General features: G+C 39.0%; 2 protein-coding genes across 2 annotated transcripts; both read right to left on the reverse strand.

The window, feature by feature from the left end:
- Window positions 1–1,908: 1,908 nt before the first annotated feature.
- On the reverse strand, window positions 1,909–15,852 carry LOC148997701 (uncharacterized). Its single transcript, XM_089119096.1, has 7 exons — window positions 11,355–15,852; window positions 10,662–10,747; window positions 5,707–5,924; window positions 5,228–5,318; window positions 4,534–5,125; window positions 3,989–4,148; window positions 1,909–2,265 (listed from the first exon to the last, which is right to left on the reverse strand). The coding sequence occupies exons 3-7, from the start codon at window positions 5,921–5,923 to the stop codon at window positions 2,126–2,128; spliced, it is 1,200 nt and encodes a 399-aa protein (XP_088975222.1). The 5' UTR covers window position 5,924; window positions 10,662–10,747; window positions 11,355–15,852; the 3' UTR covers window positions 1,909–2,125.
- Window positions 5,942–10,647, reverse strand: LOC148997702 (uncharacterized). The gene has a single exon (XM_089119093.1). It carries the CDS (start codon window positions 7,931–7,933, stop codon window positions 5,942–5,944), a length of 1,992 nt encoding a protein of 663 aa, XP_088975219.1. The 5' UTR covers window positions 7,934–10,647.
- Window positions 15,853–17,677: the final 1,825 nt, after the last annotated feature.

The raw sequence follows: 17,677 nt of genomic DNA on the forward strand, positions 1-17,677 counted from the left end.
ATGGGCCCCATCTAGGATTGTCCGCGGGTTACGTAATGGCCCCATGTTAATTGCCCAGCTGAATTTCATGTAGGATTGCACTTGGTACTAGGCCGGACCCAAGTGGGCAACATGCACAAGACCCATCTCGGTCCCAGCTTTAACCCAGCCAATATTTATATGTGGGGCCAATGTGGGTTTGAAATGGGCTGAAAAATGGGCTTTGATTGGGATTGTCCGCGGGTTACATAATGGCCCCATGTTAATTGCCCAGATGAATTTCATGTAGGATTGCACTTGGTACTCGGTGGGACCCAAGTGGGCAACTTGCACAAGACCCATCTCGGTCCTAGCTTTAATCCAGACAACATTTGCATGTGGGGCCCCTGTGGGTTTGAAATGGGCTGAAAAATGGGTTCTGTATGGGATTGTCCGCGGGTTACATAATGGCCCCATGTTAATTGCCCAGATGGTCTTCATGTAGGATTGCACTTGGTACTCGGTGGGACCCAAGTGGGCAACTTGCACAAGACCCATCTCGGTCCTAGCTTTAATCCAGACAACATTTGTATGTGGGGCCCCTGTGGGTTTGAAATGGGCTGAAAAATGGGTTCTGTATGGGATTGTCCGCGGGTTACATAATGGTCCCATGTTAATTGCCCAGATGGACTTCATGTAGGATTGCACTTGGTACTAGGTGGGGCCCAAGTGGGCAAAATGCACAAGACCCATCTTGGTCCCGGCTTTAACCCAGTCAACATTTGTAGGTGGGGCCCCTGTGGGTTTGAAATGGGCTGAAAATGGGCTCTGTATGGGATTGTCCGCGGGTTACATAATGGTCCCATGTCAACTCCCCACATGGATTTCCTATAGGATGGCACTTATAAACAGGAGGGCCCCAACTGGGCTGCATGCACAAGATCCACCTTGGTCCCATCTATATTTTTTTGTGGGTACTACAAGGTTACTACATGGGCTGTAAGTGGGTTTTTCCATGCATGTTGCCCCCAACTACTTCCTCATTTAGGTTTTATGCAGGATTTTCACATAGGCTTTAGGTGGGGCCCAAATAGGGATCATCTGGGTTCCATCTAAATGAGTACCAACACCACAAACAATTTTTAAAGCATTAGAGCACAGAGTGAGATTGAAATCTGAAAGCTTTGAACATTTGAACAGAAATTAAAATGGGCATTTGATGTGATCACAGGTGTGGATGATTCTTAAATTTCCAGGATGACTCGACTTTAAGTAACACTATGGAACATTTTTTTTACCTTAAAATAGTAACTAATACTATTGCATTTATGTTTATATTGCATTAATACTATTGGTGAAAGGCACTTCTGGATTTGTTTTGCGGTCCTATATCAGCTATAACCACACTATGCAATTTTGCCAGATCGGGTCGCGTTTCTGTAGTCCGAAAGAGAAAACTAACAATTTGACAAGCTTTACGTCAAGTGTTACAGTAGTCATTATTTAGTTTTTCTTTGTTTCTGCTGTCGCAATTCATCATGTATCATACTTGACCATGGACATTGTTCTTTATAAAGCCGGTGCTGGATAAACAGCGAGCATGTGTGCGACGGTAGGCTAAAATATTTAAGACAGTGGTAATGCACAATTTAATTCCCAACCATTAGGGCGACTGAAGAGGAAAAATTCCATGGTGCTGCTTTAAGAGTCAGTTTTAATAACTTAAGTTAGAATTAGTTTAAAAGGAGAATCCCGATTCTTTCAGTGTTTCAGATAGAGATCACAATTCTGAACAGACAACTTAACAACAAACATGTAATTTACTAGAGGTGCAGACAAAATGTTATTTTTGAAGCAAGCTTACGTAGGCAAATCTGAATAGAAAAACCTCACAAATAAAAGATAAAAAATGACCAGCAGAAAGCAGTAGAGAACACAGTGAGACTAAAATTTGTTCAAAATCAAATCCAGCTTTATTTAACTTACCATCATTATGTCATGTTTATGTCACAAAACTATTATGGAAACAACCTTGTGTGTTTTTGAAAGCCGTCAACCCACTTTAATAAGAAATTTGAGAACAAAATAATCAGAAGAAAAAAAGTAAAAGAACTGAAACAGCTAGATGCAGCAACTTCTTATATCTTATTAATCTTTTCAGCAAACTTTAAACTGCAGCATTTTTTTGGTGCATTCTTGATGCCCTTTGTCCTCCTCTGTCTCTTGCTCCAGTGAACCATTTTGACAGTGCCCTCTCAGCTTCTTGCTGGTTGACCTTTGATGTAAGGGGGTTGTTCTTAAGAGCCTCTGCAAAAACAAATGAATTTTAAAGCAAACTAATTAATATTACAAATAGGGATGGTCTGATCAATTGGCTGTGGATCAGTAGCAGTAGCAATTCGAATCTGACAAACCACTCAAAATTTGATGACAATGAACTTTAGCACTGCAAACATGCCATCAACAGTGTAGAATTTTTACGAGGTCTCAAGAAATAATAAAACAATTCACCATTTGGTGTTTATGTTCTAAAAAATATTATGTGGTGGAACATTGTCTGATGGATTTAATGCAACAAACCTGATTTGATGCGTCTGCTCTGTCTAAGGAAGTCCACACTCACAGCAGAACGTGACAGGGAAATTTGCTTACCTGTGTCTGTCCTTCTATTAAACATATTTTGTCTAAAAGTTTAATGTACTGCATGCATCATTTAAATAAAATTGATTTTCTGAATATTATTTCATGTCGGGCTTTACAGGATTAAGTAAGCACGTGGGGAGGAAACATATGGTACATTTCAATGGGAATTCAATAAGTAATCATAATTTAACAGCAGACATTCTGTCTGCAGATTTTTAAATTAAACTGGTAACACTTTACAATAATTGTTCTATTTGTTGTTAGTTTATTACCTATATAATACATTTTACTTGTAAATATAGCTTAATGGACCTGAGTCATTATGAATTAACAATGGTCAGTTGTGTTTTCATTTAAGTCCCTGTAAAGGCACTTCTACAAAAAAGTTCTAAACACATTATAAATGTTGCATATGTATTGCTAAAACATATTACAAAGACTGTGAACTGTGAAGTACTGAAATGTGGAGTTAGACCGTTAAACAGTTTTTCACCATTGCAATTTTACGGATTGTTTGGGCGGGGCTAAAACAGGGATCGATGACGCACTGCAGCCCAAGAGCTCGTGGACACCCCCCTATTTGATGACGCACAGAGTCTGATCTCTCCCCTTACACACAATGACACTCCCCGAGCACATTCGCATTCACTGCTCAATCGCGAGTGACTGTCAGTACAACTACAGCTGAGCCTACAGTTTTCGACACAGAAATGCATAGCCTACTACCTGGATGCGATCATGTACAAAACAGAATTTAAATTCCCTAAAAACGATCACATCAAGAAGAGGTTTTTAGAGAACCAACCTTGGTGAAGAGCTGAGGATCACCGTCAACACCCACCTCTGTAGTGATCATTTCACACTGGATAGTTTTATAAACTTTCCTTAGACACAACTGGGATTCACTGATAATCCGCTGTTACTGGTGAACGGGGCCGAAACGACTATCTCCCGCCTCAGTTTTCATCCTCCCGTCCCGAAAGCAGTATCAGCTAATATCACCATCGACAGCTTTCCCACGAGTGGGCGTGGTTTCAGCACAGCCAGCGGACACGCCCCCAGCATTTAAGAACCGAGATAACTGCTCATTTTTTCAAGATTTTGATAGCTTATTTTATGTACTTGCCGGCTTTTTTTTTCATTCAAATTTGGCTGGGTGGATAATTACAAATTTTTCTGTGGTGTGACAAACTCAGAACACAAACTTAATTTTGACTTTACAGGGACTTTAACTAATGTTAAAAAAGAATCATACTGTAACAAAAGCATTGCTCAATGTTAGCTAATGGTAGTTATGCATGTTAATAATGTTAACTTATTGTAAAGTGTTACCATCAAATTTAAATCAGTATTAACAACTTAAGTTATATTAAGTTAATTTACTTACCATACACAACGTTGAAAATACGCAAATCTTTAAACTTTTTTTTCCCATGACGGCCAAACAAATTGTACTCCAATGCCAGCTCATTCGAAAAGATGTATTTCATCATTCTTCTCGTTGCGTCATCTATGCTTGTGCCACCCACATCTGCCACCATGGCAACCTAATTGATGAGAGCCAAAGAGAGAAAGCAAAGGTTTACATAAACTGCAAAAACAATAAGCTAAGATTAATCAAATTAATTACTCAAAGTAGACGGAAAATTATTTGAGATATATATATATATATAAGTAAGCACGTATAATATATATATATATATATATATATATATATATATATATATATATATATATACATTCATATATATTTTTTTATTTACCAATTAAAACTTGCTGATATTCAAACTTTATTTTAAACTTACAGTATATAAGGGTATAGCATTAATAAAATAAAAACAGCAAAATAAACCACAGCAATTCACCAATCACAATAAAATTGTAGGCCTTAGGTGTTTTTGACCTTAGATGTAATAAATAATATAAACTTACAACAGCAGACATGACACTACGATCCCCCAGCTTCTGATCAAGAGCCTCAAGGTCAGCCTGGGTTTTCAGAGGTAAGATCACTCCTTCAGGAACCTCTACCATCGATCCGTCTTGCTTTTTCAGCAGGGCATTCAACATCTTTCCATGAACACTTTGTGTCTCCTTCACTTCTTCTAAAATTGTTAGAATTTTAGTGAACATGGCTTCACAAGTGGGGCTGGTAACTCCTCGGGCTGTGGGGTTGGTCACTGTAGCAGTTGGGCTGGTAACTCCTCGGGCTGTGGGGTTGGTCACTGTAGCAGTGGGGCTGGTAACTCTTCGGGCTGTGGGGTTGGTCACTGTAGCAGTTGGGCTGGTAACTCCTCGGGCTGTGGGGTTGGTCACTGTAGCAGTTGGGCTGGTAACTCCTCGGGCTGTGGGGTTGGTCACTGTAGCAGTTGGGCTGGTAACTCCTCGGGCTGTGCTCACTTCTCTTACTGCTGACCAAAGGAGTTGGTTTGGTGGCGTGGGTGGAAGCTCATCCGAAGAATCTGAATGCTCACTTGATTCCAGTTGAGTGCTTTGTTGACTCTGGATAAGTTTTGCACTTGGCCTAGAGAAGTTAACAAACATAAGACACACACCGTACCTACTACCTTCATATTATTTATAGAGGGCATGGAATCTAACCTGCATTACTCCTAATAACACCTACCTTTTTTTTCTTGAGATATTTGCGTCTGTGTCTGTCAAATCTGATGAATACTCAGCTTGGTGGAGTTTAACCCTAGCTTCGGCATAAGTGGCTGTAAAACAGAATGATACACAATAACAGGAGTGAGGCAGATTTTGAAATTCGCATTAGCGTTTAGTGCCACGAATGCAACATTTGTTCCAGAATGTATGCAAATAACTATAAATCAGATTTCACATCTTATCTGCAAAGTGCTATTGTGGTTTCAGGTTTTCTTTCCTATCTATCAAGAGCACATTGATTTACTTAATAAACTATGTAAAGCCTGGTGTGATCCTGCTTAGTAGGAGTGAAAACCTATAGTTATATCATCCCTTATGTATTACTTTAGAAAACAAAGATGTAAAGAAATGAACACAAACACAGACTTCAAGGGTCAAATAACTAATTAATGGCAGTATTTATTCTACTATATTTAATAAAGGAGTAAAATCAGTTACCTGCATTTCGCATTACACGCACATTACATGCTATCCAGTTGCTGGCTGGTGGTGTGTGCTCTTTCACAGCCTTTGTTACATTGGCCAGTGAGGCTGGTGGCCACCAGCATTCTTTTCTTTCTGCGCCCTTGAACCACTCGAATGGAACTATGTCCATTTTCTTGCATCCATCAGGGTCAACCTCATCCACAAACTCCACAACACTGAACGATGACATCCTGGAGAGTTCAATAAATCAAGTAGTGTGTAGCTGAGGCAAAGCCACAAACATATTATCAAGAGGCAATAAAAGCAGCGGTTTAGTGAAGTCTGTCACTGGAGCACTGGAAAGCTGACCAGACAGTTTTGATACCAAATAGACTCCAAGAGATGTAGAATCAATTGGGTAGTTGAAAAAACATGTCCCTGTCTCAAAAAGTTCGTACACCACATGTGTTCCTCTAGTGGAATGCACAATGTTCCGCACAATCCCAACTCTTCCCTCAAGTTCAAAACAATTGGCACCGATTGAGCTTGAGATCATTTTGTCTTTGTGTTTGTAAACTTTGTATTGAACACACTGATGCAGGGGAAATTCTGTCAGCATTGGTCCAAAATCATGAGGCTGTGTCAGTTTAACATTTTCAGGCATTTCTTCAGGCATGTGAGCAAATAACTGCCTTTCATAAACACGCCTGACAATTTGTTGCACAGGATTCTGTGGTCTTCTCACCATTTTTTTCAACTGTCCCAAATAATTCTCATATGGAAAACACGAAACCGAATCCAGGGGGCCATATTTTTTAGCATCATCTGCTAAATGTAAAAGACTGTGTGTATTGTTCACCAAATATTTTGTCCCATATATCTTCTCAAAGCTGGTTACAAAAAATCTTAGTAATTTTTGGGCATAGCCATAGAATTCTCTACACATTGGAGACAAAAGTATTCTCATAGCAGATGACAACACAAGAAAGTTTTTGTACTGATGACGTGGTAATCTTTTAAAAAGCACAACAGGCCCTGTATATAATAAGAATTGTCTGAATTCTGTAGCCTTCCATTGGCTATATTCAGACAAAGAACGTGGCTTTCTGGAGAAGCTCCGAGGTAAGCTTGGTCTACATAGTTTCAAGTGATCCGAGATAGCAGACAGAGTAGAAGACGAAACCCGACACTGCAATGGTCCCTTGAACCACAGAGCAATTAATTTACGGACAATGCCCAAGCAAACCAAATGCATATAGTCCAAAGGAAAACTGGACACCATGCCAATGCCTAGGCCCTGAAGAGGTGATTTAGAGTGGTGGTGCTCTTCATCAAACATTTGCTCGAACTGAGCGTCTGTTCTTGGGCTTGAATCCATGTCAGGAAACACAACTTTACCATCAAGATAAATGCCATACTGCGTGCAACGCTCACAAGAACTGTAGCCACCATGACCTTTGACACATTTTAAAAAGGCTCTTGCTGGAGTGTCACAGATAAACGCATCTGGCAGTGGTACATTGTAGTGTTTACCATTAAAAGTTACACCAACTCTTGTGACAACTTTTAAATCTTCAATAAAATCATGCATGTAGTCATTTACTGATTCAGGTTTACATGGACCTGCATAGACACCGATTATAAACACATTTGCTTTTTTCAATTCAACTATTTGACCCAATATAGGCCACAACTGCATATTAGAGCTCCTTGAAAGAGGTAATCCATCAACATTCACACGAACAGTCAATGTATCTGTTGTCAGTTCACTCTCACTTGCATTTTTCAGTTCTGAAATTATTGCACTTGTAAGGCCAAAATGATAGTAGCTACCCTGACCCATCTCTTTCACATCACATTCCTTCACTGTTCTGAGGAGAGTTCTAGGATCCTTTGGTAAATCCAAACCTAGCTCTAAAAGTATACCTAATAGTTCTGAAAGTGCAGAATGAGACACATTTCGGTTAGCTGCCCATTCAGCCAGTTTCCTTTTAGCATCATTATGGGGTTCCTCTTCAAGATTATCGGAGCAAGAGTCTTCATCAGGATCACTTGCCATGTCCAAGTCATCAACTTCAGTATCAACATCAAAATCCCGATTAACAGCTTCATCACCATTGTCCTCAACATTTTGCACTGCCTGGTCCACAGCCTGATCTGCCTGCTCCATAGCCTCCATTGCAATACTCATTAAATGCTGCTGCACTCTGACTTTGATTCTTCTCCTCCTCGTCCGTGAATTTCCATTAAGGTAATCCATTTCACTACAACACACAGAGACCAGGGGCAGGAATAGATATTTATGCTGCGTCTTCGAGGGTTGCGTACTCCGGAGGTCACATTTGAAGGCTGACTATGTTATCAAGGATGTCTTATTTAAGAAATCAACCTTAATAAAAATGTATTGTTATTCCTAGTGAGGTGTAAAATATTGTAATTTCTTTATTTGTAATCTAACAGTTCCTTTTCTTAAATGAGACCATCTCGATGATGTATGCAGCCTTCAAATGCGAACTCCAGAGGATGCAGCCTTAAGAATTAAACACAACTATAGAGTCTTCTCCAAAACTTTTGGAACCGCAGAGTCTAATCATCATATACAGTGGGGCCAAAAAGCATTTAATCAGCCACTGTTTGTGCAAGTTCTCCTACTAAGAATAATGAGAGGTCTGTAATTTTCATACAGTAGGTACTAGGGGTGTGCAAAAAAATCGATTCACATTTGAATCGCGATTCAATCTTTACCGATTCAGAATCGATTCATAGAATTCCAAAAATCGATTCATATATATAGGCTATATTTTTTAATGGCGTGCAGGGGCGAAGTGGCAATCGGGTGAGTCGGGACTTTTACCGGTGGTTCGGTAGTGTTTCTATGGTTTTGAGGCTGCGAGGGCCGGTCTGATAAATAGTTATTGCAAGTTCTTGCCGCCCGCTGGTCAAACTGTGCAGCCACTCTGCTCAACCCGTAAATAAATGCATCGATCCGCAGATCTTATGTTTGAGTTCTGTAGATCTTTTGCCAAGCGTGTCAGAGGTTACGGGTTCTAAACCGCACTCGTATAGTTTTTTCTGTCTCTCATCAAAACCGAATATGTTCATCATGTTTGTGTGCATTTTATTTTGTGATTTCACCGGAGTCTCCACAACGGCGATAGATTGAAGCGCGCGTCCGAGAGAAGACTGCGCGAGCCACAGAGAACACTGTATCCATGACACTGATCGCAGCGGACACGAGCGCTCAGCTTGATTTCAAAAACAACAGGTCTCTTATTTAATAGCGAACTAAATGAATGCTCTGCTAGTAAACTGGAGATACCCGCAAATTACAGCGCCTATGAACGACTTCACTGGATCTAAACAAATCAATCTAACCATAGATGTTACCAGTAGCGGTGGCTTTTTAAAATCTATTTAAAATATTTTCGCAAGGGTTCTATGAAATTAGTAGCCTATATATTTTTAGGGAGTTCAATGTGCCCAGTCGAGTTCATTTAAACAGTCAACCTGGTAGCTGAAGTAGGCCTACTCCTTAAACCACATTTAGCATAATGGGCTCTATGCACGGCGGTATTTCCGGTGAAGCATTAGGGATGCTCGATAACTTCCGCCGATCATAGAGTCCAATGCAATAGCAAGAATTTATATTGAATTTTATACTCCATGGTTATACTAATGAAACGTTAGTCACAAAAACAGATAAAACAGACACCCCTCGTTGTGTTTATGCTTCTTTTTAAAATTATATCAAATAAACATAACTGTATATAAAATTACATCTAAACGTATGTACGTTTCGTTTCAAAGACGGGAGGACAGTAAATATTGAAGACTCTGCCATAATCCCGTTTTCTCCGGTTTTCCTCCGCTTTAATCTACACAACCGGAAATAGACGAGCATCCTTGCGTCAAATGCGGAACTTATGCGTGCATATAGCCCATTGTTTGTTTGATCTGACTACAGCACTTTAAAGCTAAATGTAAAAGCTTTTTATTTAAGTTTTATTTTAAACTTGAATTAAATGTATTTAAAAGCTGGCCAAAGCTTGGCACTTCGCACATTTTAGTTGCAAAAGTTTTTATTTTTGTATGAAGACATATAAAGTAATATCAAACTTTTCTTTTAAATTATGTCTACTGCAATCAATCACATAGGAAAAAGTAAACTACATTTATGTAGACCTGCGAATCGTTTTTTGAATCGAGAATCGTTTTTGAATCGAAAATCGATTTTGAATCGAATCTCGAGACAAAAAATCGGTATCGAATCGAATCGTGACATTTTCTGAATCGTGCACCCCTATTATACCCCCATATACTAGCGTTATACAGTAAACAGTTTTAGAGATAAACAGTTTTGGTCGACAAGGTACCAATGTTTTATTAGACCAAAAATTCATTTTGCACTGGAGTTCTCCTTTAAAAGCCCAAACCAAATCAGCCAAACAAGTGAGTGTGGTAAAAAGCAGTCTATTGTTGCTAAACTGCGGGACGTGCTTGATACTAAAGTGTTATTAAAAGTGTATTAAGCCAGAGATACTGTTCCTTAGGCAGCCTCCTGTGTGATTGTTCCAAGACACCATATATAGCAGGGTTATTTTACATTTGATTACTTTAATCATTTTCTGTTGTAGCCTATTGTAGGTAATACCACTGTTGGTACATCTGTCTGAAAAAAATAAAGCACAATTTATTTAGGGAGTGTTCACACTTGGGGTCTTTTTGGACAAGTAAAAGTTGTCAAGGGTGCTATTTTGCTTGTAATAAAAAAAAAATGGCAGCAATTGATTCCAAATAGCAGCGAGGGTATATTTTGTTGCTAAAATAACAACTACTACAGTAGCCTATGCCCGCCAAATTCCGGTAAAAGGGAGTGACATTTATTAGCAGCTGGTTACAGTATTGATAACTGTTGCTGAGCAAACGTTAATGTTAGCTAACGTTAACAGATAGTTTTGTAAACAACAAGTAGTAGATGATACACTTACCTGAACAAATTAAGGATTCGTCCAATCTGTGCCCACACAGCCTCTTTATGGTGTGGAAACGACAGGTCCCGCTAAGACGCTGTGAGCTGCAAAAAAATACATTGGTGGCGGCGTTTGAAAACATGGTTTACTTCATATGTTTAAAAAAAAGACGCTGACTGACGGCTTCAAAAAAAGACGCCAAGTGTGAACACACCCTAAATTTGTATTTTTGTTTGTTTTGTTTGTAATTTACTTTCTTTGTTCTTATTGTATTGGTAACTGTTTACTGATTTTTTTTTGTAATTGTGGAATTTCACTGATATTTAAAATTACTGGTATTAGCTCTCTGTCACAGTTGTGAAGACGGAATTTACTGTTAAAAAGCATAAGCCAACATCAAATAGTGATTTGAAAATTTAGCAAGATGAGAGAAGATGAAAAATCAATGAGGCATTGTAAAAACATTGCCCATAACCAATAACAATTTGCAATAAATACAAAGAATTGAGATTATTTTTGTTTTTTTATTGAGCAGTCAAGCCCTAAAGAAGTGCTGCTTGGCCTACTCGACACCTTAGACTTTTGCAACTACATTTCTAATGAAATGCTTTAGATGTTTTACATCATCTAATTTCATGTGAAAATATAGAGAAAAATGATTGTTTGAAACTATATTTACATATGGAAAAATAATAAATTCAAATTACTTACATGGTATATAGAAGAAAACCTGCCAGCTATTCAGGATCTGAGAAAAATAAAATAAAAATCAAAAGTATGATGATGCTCATAGTACAAATAGCTGTTTAGGTTAATCTAATGTTTGATTGAATAGAAAATAAAATACAAAAAGAATAATAAATAGAATAAGACACTAACTGATTATTGCAACACAATGACAGTTCAACAATAAAACACGAAAACAAATGTGAAGTGTACTCAATATTATCATTTGATCATTTGCTTTCTATAGAACTCTATCAGGATATGTCTGTGCCCTAAACAGTCATTCTGTTTGGAACCATTTATCACTTTTAAACAATTATGGATGGGATGACTTTTGAATTTTTAATTAATTTACTTAAATCAGGACCAAATATAATTATGTTGCTCACTTTTAACTATAAATTAACTTTTTTTAAAAACCTTTCAATGCAATATATTGACAGGATTAGCAATGATCATAAATTTTTAAACATTATAATAACACTCTAATAATTAAACATTTACAATCTTCATAGCCTATAACCGATTTAAAATAAAAAAAAAATACACATCAGTTAATTACTAATCTGTCTAATTATGTCAAAAATAACAGGTTAGGGCTTTGATAATGTATGAAATATTGTATGGGTATTAATATTTATCCGTCGTGACTGATTTTTGGCAAAATGTGGAGTTCGCCTAAATGGAAAGACGCATTAACAACTTTATATTTGGATTCCCCCCAACATCCTTCTGCTTAACGAGCGGATGTAGGCTAGAGCTCAGTGTTTAAAAAATGCGCGGGTTTATGGCGCATGCGAGCTCCATGACTCTGTCGCTTTGGAAATAAAGACATTGAAAAGCAAAAATGGTCTTACTTATTCTGAAATCATTTATTTTTATTTGCTATTCTCCACACTGCAAAATGTGCTTATTCAGTTACAGGTCTATAAAGATTGATATGGGAGGCCTTTTCAAGACGATCTCAAGTTGTAACGGAATGCTATCCCGTATGTCTTTGGTTAGCTTGTAGCTTAACGTTATGGAATATTTACAAAATCTATGTCTAAATAATGCAATTTTTTTTTTAAAGTGCGGCTAAAAAAAAAAGACTAGACAAAGGAGCATGAAATGTATTATAAAAAAGTTTATAAAATTAAAATACTCTGCTAATAAACAAACGATTTAATTGTTTAATTGAGCTACATGTTTCTATGCCCCATATGACTTCAGTGATTTAAGTTAATGTGTATTATTTTATTTTTTTGTAGGTAACGTTAGGCCTATTTCACGGAATTGAACCTAGTTGATTAGCAAATTTACCACTTCCTCCTCTTACAGCTAAGGAACTTTTGTATGAAATGTATTCTGTTATGGAATTATATTCAGAGTCTATTAAAACACATCATCGTGAATCAAAGATGCAGATTACTCACCGCAGTTGCAACAGTAGCTGCAGCTCACTCCTTTCTAGCCCGCCAACAGCTCGCAAATGGCGACATTGGCGCAAGCACGCATGTCCTTTTTTTTTTTTTTTTTTTTTTTTTTTTTTTTTGCTGACACCTCATGCTGAACACATTTATTTTACAAAATGTACAATATATTACCTTAGGAAAACAGCAGAATTATAGACTTTTTAAATGTTGTAAATTATTTTTTTATTGAATGCTAGAACATGTACCCTTTTCAAAGAATGACGCGTTTTAACGGTCATCACTAAATCCTGCTGGTTTTTATATTTTATTTTTTTAAAGGTACCTTATTTTATACTTTACATATATTACTTTTGCATAAAATTTCAAAACCATAGTTAACGATGATGTGAGGGCTTTATGGCTGTGGGAGTGACTTGCTCTTTCTGGCCAATCTTTCCCTCTTTTTGAAAGTTGTGATATATTGAGTTTTTCGTTTGCGATTTGCGCAAATGGGAACACACACACAACAGTATATTTAATGCATCTCGATCACTGCTATAGAATTTTACATAATGACGACTTCTTTCTGAGAAACCTGAAAATGTGAAAAGGGAAAATCAAAGATTTTGATTATACAGCTGGGGAAAGTTATTTTTAAAATGAATGCAGATAGGCCTACTTCATGAAAAAAAGTAACTTGCTTTACTTTTTATGGAAAGTAATGTTTTACATTACTTTTGCATTACCTGATCTTGGCTGGGCTTGTCTGTTTTTTAATAGCAAAGAAAAAAAGTTATATCCCAAAAGTGCAATGAATGACTCAGACTAAATGAAATTCAGATTCATGTGTGCCACTCAAACAATTGCCATTCTGAATTGACGAACAACACGAACTGACGAACAACACAAGTACGAACAGTTTAACACGCTTCTTTAAAACATTTTTTTTATTTTATGTTTATTGAAAAACACAATCTCACAAAAAAGTTATGTTTATAAAGTAATTTTTGCGTATTATGGCTGAAGATCATCGAAGGTCACCATGCTATATTTGTTAATAAAGTGAGAATAAATAAAGTATCTTTGTACAATTTAATATATTTAATTATTGTAGGTCTTGCCCTGCACTCATAAATTTGCATTATAATTTAACTTTTTTTAACACCACACTAAATATGTAAGGAAAAAAAAGGGGTCACAATTGTTACGGGATTATGGGGCTATCATCTGAACAGCTTTCCATAATCAAAACCCTAACCCTAACCCCAATATTCAAAATCTCATTACCGACTGACCAGAAAAGATATCTCTGTAAGGGCATGGCTGTTGCTAGGGGTTTGAGTTCTTCTACCCATCTAAGCCATTATAATTCCATTATTTGGATTACTTCATAAAAAGTAATTATATTCACAATTGTTCTCATATGTTTTCCCCATTCATAACACATATAGAGATAATGTGAGTCACATAAACAGTAAAATAAATGGACAGAGCGACCCCATTGATTTCAATATAGACCTTATTCAGAGCAGCGCCATGACAGGTAGGAAAGTGAGGCTGTGAGGGATAGACTCACCGTGTTTCCAATGGCATCCGATTCCGCTGTAAAAAGCTGAATAAAGCTGCTAGATTACAATTTCCCACAGCGTACATTGTCTTGAAATTTCTTGGAAAGATATTTTTCCAGTGTTTCATGAGCAGAACAATCCGAAAACACATTAAATAACAGCACAGCCCATTGAAGAGATGCATTTCTATCCCTCACAGCCTCGCTTTCATTTTCATTAAAAATCAAAGATGGCGCTGCCGTGAATAAGGCGTATGGAGAAGACTGAAGCCGGATTATTGGACTTCCTGTCTGATGTCTGAGCGACTGCGGGCTCAAACTGAGCGTGACAACAGTCTGACGATTGTAAATCTTCTAGCTGTGCCAAGACAAATCTGAATCACCTAATTCCTCAAAAACGTTGTTGAAATGTTTTGTGCCGTTGCTTTTATGGCTTCTACCTTGAATTTGTGCATCCATGTCCCCCTGATTGCATCATGTAAAAGATTGCCTGCGAGCTTCTCCTCCTGTTTATACGGAAATGTCTCTATTGTGCGACAGAAGTTGTGATGCGCAATCGTTAGCCTATTTTTTTTTTTTTACAAAATCAGCTTCTATGGGGCCATAACGTGAGATACAAGGTAATGGAGCATTTTATACATTGTCGTGTTTCTTAAGAAATAAATAATGGACAAATTAAGTATTTTGACGCCTCAGATGTAATTCGCTGTCAAAGTGATGCCAAAATGAATGGGATGCTAACGGCGGGTGAAGTTCTGCTACAATGGCGGCTCCCGCGAGGCTTCAACTTCCGGGTGATGGATTACCCCCTTGGTACTGCACCCTATATGGGACTGATTGTGAGACATTGGGACATTGAGCTCATGTAGGCAGCCTATATGGGACTGATTGTGTTTTCCCATGTCGGACCCATATGGTTTATCAAAAGGGACATCATGTGTTTTTCCCATTCATAACCCATATAGAGATTACCCATGTGGGTACTACATTGGGCCCATTTAGGCAGCCTATATGGGACTTATTGAGTTTCCCCCATGTCGGACCCATATGGTTTATCAAAGTGGGCCCCATATGTCTTGCCCATTCATAACCCATCTAGAGATTACTTATGTGGGATCTTCCTTGGGCCTATGTAGGCAGCCTATATGGGACTGATTGTGTTTTCCCATATCTGACCCATGCGGTTTATCAAAATGGGCCCCATATATTTTTCACATTCAGAACCCATATAGAGATTACTTATGAGGGAACTACCTTGGGCCCATGTAGGCAGCCTATATGGGACTGTTTGTGTTTGCCCATGTCTGACCCATGCAGTTTATAAAAGTGGGCACCATATGTTTTTCCCATTCAGAACCCATATAGAGATTACCTATGAGGGAACTACCTTGGGCCCATGTAGGCAGCCTAAATGGGACTGTTTGTGTTTGCCCATGTCTGACGGTTTATCAAAGTGGGCCCCATATGTTTTTCCCATTCAGAACCCATATAGAGATTGCCTATGAGGGAACTACCTTGGGCCCATGTAGGCAGCCTAAATGGGACTGTTTGTGTTTGCCCATGTCTGACCCATGCGGTTTATCAAAGTGGGCCCCATATGTTTTTCCCATTCAGAACCCATATAGCGATTACCTATGAGGGAACTACCTTGGGCCTATATAGGTTGCTTATATGGGATTGATTGTGTTTGCACATGTCTGTCCGATATAGTTTGGCCATGTGGGCCCCATATGTATTGCCCCATTCAAAACCCATATAGAGATTACCAACGTGGGTGCCACATTGGGCTCATGTAGGCAGCCTATATAGGACTGATTGTGTTTGCCCATGTCTGACCCATATGGGTTATGAAAGTGGACCCCATATATTTTTCCCATTCATAACCCATATAGAGTTTATCTATGTGGGTCCTACCTTGGGCCCACGCAGGCAGCCTATATGGGACTGCTTGTGTTTGCCCATATCTGACCCATGCGGTTTATCAAAATGGGCCCCATATATTTTTCACATTCAGAACCCATATAGAGATTACCTATGAGGGAACTACCTTGGGCCCATGTAGGCAGCCTATATGGGACTGCTTGTGTTTGCCCATATCTGACCCATGCGGTTTATCAAAATGGGCCCCATATATTTTTCACATTCAGAACCCATATAGAGATTACCTATGAGGGAACTACCTTGGGCCCATGTAGGCAGCCTATATGGGACTGTTTGTGTTTGCCCATGTCTGACCCATGCGGTTTATCAAAATGGGCCCCATATATTTTTCACATTCAGAACCCATATAGAGATTACCTATGAGGGAACTACCTTGGGCCCATGTAGGCAGCCTATATGGGACTGTTTGTGTTTGCCCATGTCTGACCCATGCGGTTTATCAAAGTGGGCCCCATATGTTTTTCCCATTCAGAACCCATATAGAGATTACCTATAAGGGAACTACCTTGGGCCCATGTAGGCAGCCTAAATGGGACTGTTTGTGTTTGCCCATATCTGACCCATGCGGTTTATCAAAGTGGGCCCCATATGTTTTTCCCATTCAGAACCCATATAGAGATTGCCTATGAGGGAACTACCTTGGGCCCATGTAGGCAGCCTAAATGGGACTGTTTGTGTTTGCCCATGTCTGACCCATGCGGTTTATCAAAGTGGGCCCCATATGTTTTTCCCATTCAGAACCCATATAGCGATTACCTATGAGGGAACTACCTTGGGCCTATATAGGTTGCTTATATGGGATTGATTGTGTTTGCACATGTCTGTCCGATATAGTTTGGCCATGTGGGCCCCATATGTATTGCCCCATTCAAAACCCATATAGAGATTACCAACGTGGGTGCCACATTGGGCTCATGTAGGCAGCCTATATAGGACTGATTGTGTTTGCCCATGTCAGCAGCCATATCACCCTGTAGCCCAAGACTGGTTGCCCATTAAAGCTAAGCAGGGCTGAGCCTGGTTAGTACCTGGATGGGAGACCTTCTGAGAAAGCCAGGTTGCTGCTGGTAGAGGTGTTAGTGTGGCCAGCAGGGGGTGCTCACCCTGTGGTCTGTGTGGGTCCTAACGCCCCAGCAAAAGTGATGGGGACACTATGCTGTCAAAAAGAGCACCGTCCTTCGGATGAGACGTTAAACCGAGGTCCTGACTCTCTGTGGTCATAAAAAATCCCAGGATGTCTTTCGTAAGAGCAGGGGTGTAACCCCGGCATCCTGGCCAAATTTGCCCAGTAGCCTCTGTCCATCATGGCCTCCTAATCATCCCCATATACACCAATTGGCTTCATCACTGTCTCCTCTCCACCAGTAAGCTGGTGTGTGGTGAGCGTTCTGGCGCAATATGGCTGC

The sequence above is a fragment of the Pimephales promelas genome, chromosome 2, assembly GCF_988280905.1.
Source record: "Pimephales promelas chromosome 2, fPimPro1.hap1.1, whole genome shotgun sequence".
In the NCBI taxonomy this organism is placed as follows: domain Eukaryota; kingdom Metazoa; phylum Chordata; class Actinopteri; order Cypriniformes; family Leuciscidae; genus Pimephales; species Pimephales promelas.

Bases quoted from the DNA above. Each gene is read 5' to 3' on its own strand.
- LOC148997701 (XM_089119096.1), bottom strand. From the start codon at position 5,923: ATGTCATCGTTCAGTGTTGTGGAGTTTGTGGATGAGGTTGACCCTGAT. The intron at 4,149-4,533 runs GTAAGTTTATAT...CTCATCAATTAG, and splicing joins GTAGTGTCATGTCTGCTGTT to GTTGCCATGGTGGCAGATGT. The intron at 2,266-3,988 runs GTAAGTAAATTA...TTGTTTTTGCAG, and splicing joins TATTTTCAACGTTGTGTATG to AGGCTCTTAAGAACAACCCC.
- LOC148997702 (XM_089119093.1), bottom strand. From the start codon at position 7,933: ATGGATTACCTTAATGGAAATTCACGGACGAGGAGGAGAAGAATCAAA.